Genomic DNA, 8,587 nt, shown 5'->3' on the forward strand with positions numbered 1-8,587 from the left:
TGGGAGGAAACCGGGGTACCCAAAGGAAACCCACAGAACACGGGGAGAACATGCAAACTCCATGCACACAGACCCCGAGGCGGGAATCGAACCGGGATTCTGGAGTGCTCACCACAACTCCATCATGCTGCCGAGTTAATTACTTTCATACTTTAACTTAAAAAGGAAAACCTCTCATATATTCTAGACTAATTTCACACAAAGTAAAATATTTTTAAGGCATTTTGTTTTTCATTAACAAAATATCCAAGTATTCGAATATTTCACTCATACTTCCAGTAAATTACTATTCCTACAGTATATATACTGCTTATCTCTCTGCCTAGTTCAGAGCAATCATGGGAACACAAGCAAATTGGGGTAAGCCACAGGTCTAAGCTGTATGACAGCTAGAGTGCTGTATGTTCATGAAAAGTTGAATGGAAGGGAAATGTATAGTAGAAAAAGATGCACAAGCAACAATTTAATTTAGTTTAATTTAATTTTTCTATTTAATTTCTATCGTATTCTTTTTATTTATATTTATTTCTTATTTGTAAACTTTAATTCTCTTTTAGGGTCAATGGCAGTCGTATAATGCATTTCACTACATTTCGTACTGTGTATGTTTGTGTATGTGACAAATAAAATTTGAATTTGAGTAAAAGGCATTTTCTAAATTTTTTATGTCTTCCACACTGACTACTAAAACTATTTATGTTGGCATGTCTGTGTAATGTATAGCTTAGCCAGTGTCCAAAATCACGATGAATTAGCATTCAGTGAAACACACTAAATAAAGAGTCAAGAGGATAAATAGCAGCTCTTTATTTTATATCACATACAAGTTAAAAATACAACGGAATAAGTAAATACAAGTCAAGTGCTGAATGGATCTAGATGGATCTGGACTTTAGTGTTTAGAGTTTTCCTTCAAAATGTTCTTCACACCAGAGATGAAATACCTAGAGTGGAAAAAGGAAAATGAGAATACTGAACATTTATTTAGATTACAGTTTTTAAAGTTTTATTATTTACTACAAATAAGGTATGAATAAAAACTGAAAATGTTGGGAAAAGTACACTAAAGCCCAATCCCAATTCTACCCCTTACCCCTTCCCCTCGCCCCTTCCCCTTGTCCCTTAAAACGAAGTGGAAAGGGGAAGGGTTAAAATATTTCCCCTAAGAAATGGGACACCACTACAACACTGTTATACGTCATCATACGTATCCGTTCATTTACATGTACACATACAGTATGGCCGTAAGCAAAACAAACAATGCGTTATCAAAAGCTCGGCAAACTGCCGTACTACTGAACTTTCATATTTGTTTGTAGCATGTAGTAAAGTGTATATGACATAAAAATATATTTTTGTAATATTGCGCAATCGGCGCTATCCGCTAGCAAACTTTAGCGGTTTTTTTGCAAAACATCACCATAAACACAAACACAAGACTAAAATTAATATACATATAATAAAAACTTGCCATAAAAATCCTTATTAATGGCAAAAAATCGTTAAATTTATGGGTCTGCTTGCTCGAGTGAGCGGCCATCTTGAAAATTTCGCTTAGCCCTTTGTTTGAAGTGAGGTCCCGAAAAATCTTCATTTGGAGGGCTATCTGGCCCTTCCCCTTTCCCCTACCCCTCCAACCAAAAGAGAAATGAGACACCCTTACCCCTTCACGTGAACGCGCCAAACGAAGGGGTAGGGCTAAGTGTAGGGGTAAGGGGTAGAATTGGGATTCACCTTAAAGCCCAATCCCAATTCTACCCCTTACCCCTTCCCCTACCCCTCGCCCCTTCCCCTTGTCCCTTAAAACGAAGTGGAAAGGGGAAGGGTTAAAATATTTCCCCTAAGAAATGGGACACCACTACAACACTGTTATACGTCATCATACGTATCCGTTCATTTACATGTACACATACAGTATGGCCGTAAGCAAAACAAACAATGCGTTATCAAAAGCTCGGCAAACTGTCGTGCTACTGAACTTTTATATTTGTTTGTAGCATGTAGTAAAGTGTATATGACATAAAAACATATTTTTGTAATATTGCGCAAGCGGCGCTATCCGCTAGCAAACTTTAGCGGTTTTTTTGCAAACGTTTTTTTACAAAACATCACCATAAACACAAACACAAGACTAAAATTAATATACATATAATAAAAACTTGTCATAAAAATCCTTATTAATGGCAAAAAATCGTTAAATTTACGGGTCTGCTTGCTCGAGTGAGCGGCCATCTTGAAAATTTCGTTAGCCCTTCGTTTGAAGTGAGGTCCCGAAAAATCTTCGTTTCGAGGGCTATCTGGCCCTTCCCCTTAGCCCTACCCCTCCAACCAAAAGAGAAATGAGACACCCCTACCCCTTCACGTGAACGCGCCAAACGGAGGGGTAGGGCTAAAGGTGAATCCCAATTCTACCCCTTACCCCTACACTTAGCCCTACCCCTCCGTTTGGAGTTTGTGTAGGGGTAAGGGGTAGAATTGGGATTCACCTTAAGTCTACACCATTTCAAGCTTATTTCCCTTTGCAGAAATTATTTCATAAATGTAAATAATGGACAATTGGGTTTCGTATTTTATTAGCAACCACATGCAGTTTTTCTATAAAACAATACAACCACTGTGTATCATGGTGCATTGGATGGAAAGGTAATGTGCATACCATGTGAAAATTTGCACTGTTTGAGAGCTTCGTTGAAACCTTCGCACAAGTTGAGGTCTGTCTGAGTAGTAGCGCAGTCGAGAAACTGCCTCACTTCAAAAAGACATGGCCCTGCCTGAGGGGGAGCAGCTCGCACAGTCTCCTACAAGAGAGAGAGAGAGAGGGAGAGAGAGAAAGAGAAAGAGGAAGATTGTTGTCAAGGTCTATTGTCAAGATCTCTGGACTAACAATCCTACAAAAATAAAAACAATACTATTTAACTTTATGTTTATTATTTTTCGCTGCTGAATTCAATTGGATGTGCCCTTCATTGTTGGAATTTATTCCACTTTAATAACTATTTATTTTTTTAATATAAAATAGATATAGATAATCTTATTTCGAATAATGCAGCTAGTTCATGGATTGTGCACTTTAAACAAGGTGCAAAAAAATATTAAAATCTAAATAAAAAATCACTATGAGAAACAAGGGTAAAAACCATAATTAACAAAAAGGAATACCGAAAGACCACTACCTACGATATGCTGTTCACAGTAGTGCAGTCAGAAGAAGCAACAGATTACAGTGCTCAAGGAGGTATTATTTTGCATCATAATAATATTACCAATAACTGTTTTCATGTACATGATGGGTGTGTACTGTGTAGCCATCCTTATGTATGTGCAGGGTGAACGTGAGGACTCACCTGCTGTGCAGGAGTCGGTTTCGTTGTTTCGGATGAGCCGCTTCCACTGAAGGCTCCGGTAAGAGCGCTGCCCATGACGTGGCCCACGGCCGAGCCTACAGCCACACCGGCAGCCGTCGTGGCCATCTGAGCCATGAGACCTGGCTGTTTCGGCTGGGCAGGAGCCGCGGCCACCGCTGATGGAGGAGGAGCCACTGGAGCTGGAGCGTGGGAGTGAGCAGGCGCACTGGCAGGGGAAAAAAAAAGAGATTGGGGGATTAAATCATATTGTTTGGGATACACAGTAATTTCAATATGATAGCTGTAAGAGTATATATTGTAAATTACGATATAAAGTGTGTAGTATTAGGCAGTATCTGTTGTGGTTGATGGGTTTGGGTGGATTTGTGCTGAAGGTTACATAAGCTTACCCAACAACCGTAACATTTTACGCTCAGGGTAGGAGTTTGACTTTAAGTGACCTTTGGCTTAGTATGAGGAGAAACTGCTCAGTTCATAATCAGATAACTCCAGACTTTGTGTTTGCCCTTCACTAAATAAAGAATCAAATCTCAGTAATCCACCAGAATCTTCTGGAAACACAACTCCCCCATGGATTAGACCAGTCTGATCTCATCTCAGTGTTTAAACATACAATGTTGTTATTCACTGAAACATTAAAAACTACAGATTAGTTAGGTAGTATTATTTTCCCCAGCCGTTTTTAGCCTTTTCCCGCCTATCGCTAGGAGATTGGCTAGTGTATTCGTCTGTAACACCTGTTGGCCAATCCCAGCGAAGCAGGCGGCATAATTTCAGCCAATCCAGAAGCAAAACGGCGGAATACGGGTAAAGAAAACCACGGCTATCTAATGCGTCAGTGTGAACGACCGAGCTGTATAACAGAATATACTGGACACTGGGTCAGTTTTACCTCGCTGGTGCTGAAGGACGACTCCGACTTCCTCTCGCCATGACTAGAGAAACTTTATCGAAACTGCGTCACTGTACGTTAGCTGAGCTACTGCACGCAGACTGTCCTCGAGCGCTGCAACAAACTGAGAACTTCTGGCAGCCGGTACACGTGCAGGTGACCTTGTGTGGACAAGATGGACGCGCATGCGCAAGCACGCTCTCTACCAAAGCTAAGCGCGCATGGATCACGTGACATTGTGTAATGTTCATTGGATTCAGCTCGTGTTACAGTTTTTTTTTTAAATCCCTCGATTTGGTACATTAAAATTCTCAAAAAAAATTGTAGACATCTGGTTATCTGTGCACATGACGAAAGTAATGTCTCGTTCTGCTGAACAAAATGCTAAAGAAAAAACAATCCAGTCTTAAGATATTAAAATACTGTACTTTCAAAGATTACAAAGGATTTACAATACAGAAATGTCCAACTTAGAAAAATTCTGTTCATTTATGCACTTATTGCTAGATACGATATTATCTCAATACATAGGTGCTGATTTGATTAAAGTTGTGATCCTATAAGTATCATCATTTTATAAATATTCTTATTGGATATTACATTTTCCCCTAATTTTGAAATTTTTAAACCTTTTAAAAGTTATAGGCTGTTAATATAGGCACTTACTTACAATCAGGCCAGCAACGTGGCCTGGCGACTGATTTTTTTCTTTTGTAATAATTAATATATTGCTTATATTATTGTCCAGGTCTAGTACTCTAGTTATTTTTTTTTGCAATTATTGAACTGCTAGCAAATATAAGATGTAGCACTCCTACTATTGTCACTTAAAATACTATATGCTAAAACACATTAATATTAATTTTTTTAAGTTATATTTGTATTTTAAGTGTATTTTAATTTGTATTGTAAGTGTCATAAAGATTTGTGTGACAGAAAGATAGTTAGGAAGGGAGCAAAAAGATAAGAACTAAAGTGCAGACGAACAAAAATGAGTCATAAAGTCTGATTTTTCAAAAGATATTTTGTCATAATGTAGTCATTCTAATATATACTGTAAACACACATACAGGTGCTGACTCCAGCTTGAACCGACCTGTCCGACCTAAATTGTATTGCGAAAAGGAGGATGTAAGACACCAGACCCAATAACAGAAGAGCTGAGCTCCATCGTATGGCTGCAGTAATTCATACAAAGGGAGCACCGACCAAGTACTGAGTGCTGTACATGTTTATACTATTCAGTAGTCCATCATTTCTATATTAAAATCTAAATTTTGGGTTTACACAATCACTGATATATTTAAATTAAAAGAACACTTTAAATATATCTGTCTGTGTGTAATAAATCTATACGTTAAAATTACTGAAATAAATCAACTTTACGATAATATTCAAATTTATTGACATGCACCTATATGTACTATTAGAAGGAAGTCTGTGTGGGAATTCTAAACATATTTGTGCATTGGAGATTGATTACCAGGCCTTAAATTGTGTTCATGTCCAGCATTATTGCTTTGATAGCAGCCTTTGGCTCATCTGTATTGTTGCATCAGGTGTTACTCATGTTCCTCTTATTTCCAATCCTCCATAGATTCTCTACATGGTTTAGACAGCCTTCTTATGTCTGCAGTCATCCCTGCTGCATGTGCGTCTTTACCTACCACATTTACCTTTTAGTCAACTTTCCATAAACATGCATCGATACAGCACCTGTAAGTGATGACCCTCTGTTGCTTACCCTCCTTGTGGAGGGTGTCGATGATCGTCTTCCTGACAACTGTCAAGTCAACAGTTTTTCCTATAATTGTGGTTGAGCATACTGAAACTAGACCAAGAGGTATTTATACTGTATAAATAGTAATTTACTGAAACTCAAAATTACATATGCTAATACTTGGAGATGATTTTAATAAGCTCCAAGCCACAATGAGAATGAAAAAAATAAAAAAGCTTGAAATATTTCTCTTTGTGCATGATGAATCTAGAATATATGAATTTCAGGTTTTGATTCAGTCCTAGCTTTAGTTTTAATTAAAAAATACTTCCAGAGAATATGATTATATTGACAATAAGGTTAAGCATTCTGACCATTTTTTAAAGCAGTGAAATATTTGTCATTTATGGCACTGATGGATAAACTCATGATTTTGAGCAGGTCACAGGCTTTCGCAGGTCGTCAATGCTGTTAAATCAGTTTTGCAAATACTTTGGATGATACAAGAAATGCTCTAAAGCGACAACTGTAATGTCTCCACATAAAGAACTTTTTTCGCCCTCTGGTGGAGCGGTAAGTAATTACACATATATCATGCATCTCCATTGAGGTTGAGTATGTACAGTATGTAGGTACAGTATGTACATACAAAGCTTTGATAATTGTAAATGTCTAATGAATAAGTAAAGAAGGAAGTAATAAAAACAGGAGGTTAAGTAAATGTTAAATGACCGAAAATAGGTTACTAGAACATTTTACATCGATTGATCCATTCCCAGATCTCTAGCGCGTGCTTTCTCTTGGTCAGGAAAGCAGTGGATCTAAAGCCTATCCTGGGAACACTAGGTGTGAGATTAGAGAATTTACCACACATGGGACACTTTAACAAATCGAATCTGCTTACCTACATGTTTCTAAACCAGAGAACCCTGAGGAAAGCCACATGGAATTGAGGTACCCGTAATAACGCATGATGATTTCCGGAGTTCCAGGTGTTAATCATTACGAGATCTCCCACAGACAGTAGTCTGAGCTCAGGATTAAACCTGGGATCCTAGAGCTGTGAGGCAACAATGCTAATGGTTTAGTTTAAATTCGATAATAGTAAAACACTACCATGAAATAAATCATAACCACTTTAACCACCCCTCCCCCCATACTTTTTTAGACTCCTAGAAAAATATTACTGCAGTGTACTCATCATAACATAGCTGGCTTGCTCATGTCCTCCCCCATCCTACATCCCAGCAGTGAGCAGGTTTATATAAAGCCTAATCTACATATTATATGTACCCAGAAGTAATACCTAGTGCACTTTTTAGCTACTTCTCTTGTGGCAGAAAAACAACAGAAGAAACAAATCGCTAAGTGTCATAAAGACTTGTGTGATTTTTAAGTTATGTTGTTTTGTCATTCATTTCCTACTGTGTCATGGCAAAAATGTGTTGTTTTATCTGCGCTACTTTATAAACACTTTGCATCTAGAGTTTATAATGATGGTAGTACTGCAAAAAAGACAATACAGTTTTATTGAAGGTGGAATTCTCTAACATGCTGGTAACCGTCTGTTATCAAAATATCATCCCTACAGTTTTAATATTAGTAGCACTTTCTGACATATTGTAAAATTATTCATCAGTTAACAGGTCAACTGTTAAATAATTTCATTTAAATTAACCATGCAATCAAATAAAACTATACAATTGGAAAAAACAACAAAAAAACTTTAATACTTAGTACCAACCGACACGTTGATGGCAGTAGTAGCACAGATTTATGGGACAAGCCATAAAATGGCGAAACATGATGTATTTTTGTATTCACTAAAAACTTTGGGTAAAGAACGAGGGGTAGGGTGAATTTGTCGGATGAAATACCCGTCACTGGTCGCAACAGCTGGCCAATCAACAGACCCAACTGACGATTATACTTATACTTTTTGTTTAGCTCTGACAGTAAATCTAAAAAAAAGTTGAATAGCACCGATATATTTGTAAAGTTAATACAAATTTAATACGGATTTATTAAATGTAAAGTTAAATACTTAAAAATATTTAAATATTTTGATGATGATGGCTTACAGCTTATAAAAATAATAATGTGTCTTAAAATATGTCTACCAGGAGATTTTACAGCACTTCATGCTTCTAGTTGCTGACAGTTCTTTTGGAGATGCAGTTTTCCTTTTTCAGCAGTACACCTGGCTGAACAATACACAAGCTGCTATTAAAGGTGCTATCAAAGCAACCTGGTCTTTAATAATGCCTGAGCAGTGCCACAGGCTTATTGCCTCCATGCCTCCATGCAGCAATTCGCTAAAGAAGTCCTGACCAAGTATTGAGTGCATAAATGAACAGAATTCAGAAGGTATTTTATTTTTTATAAGCAGTCATTCAAAAGAATAAATTAATTTGTTGAGCTATTAATCAACAAAAAAATAAAATAAAGTGCTTTTTTTACATTACATGTAATGAATATAGAATACAAGTTTCACTTTTTGAATTGAATTATAGAAAAAATAAAATTTTCCATAATATTCTAATTTTATGTCCTGTAACTGTAATGAGATATAAGTCAAGTGCAGTAGAACTTAGCGAGACATTACATTCT

The 8,587-nt window shown here is 37.1% G+C and overlaps 1 protein-coding gene across 1 annotated transcript; it reads right to left on the minus strand.

Moving 5' to 3' along the window:
* Positions 1–792: 792 nt before the first annotated feature.
* On the minus strand, positions 793–4,448 carry chchd10 (coiled-coil-helix-coiled-coil-helix domain containing 10). The gene is made up of 4 exons (XM_053478812.1): positions 4,258–4,448; positions 3,345–3,570; positions 2,657–2,798; positions 793–944 (listed from the first exon to the last, which is right to left on the minus strand). Exons 1-4 carry the CDS (start codon positions 4,296–4,298, stop codon positions 925–927), a joined length of 429 nt encoding a protein of 142 aa, XP_053334787.1. The 5' UTR covers positions 4,299–4,448; the 3' UTR covers positions 793–924.
* Between the last annotated feature and the right edge of the window lie 4,139 nt (positions 4,449–8,587).

The sequence above is a fragment of the Clarias gariepinus genome, chromosome 19, assembly GCF_024256425.1.
Source record: "Clarias gariepinus isolate MV-2021 ecotype Netherlands chromosome 19, CGAR_prim_01v2, whole genome shotgun sequence".
Classification (NCBI taxonomy): Eukaryota; Metazoa; Chordata; class Actinopteri; order Siluriformes; family Clariidae; genus Clarias; species Clarias gariepinus.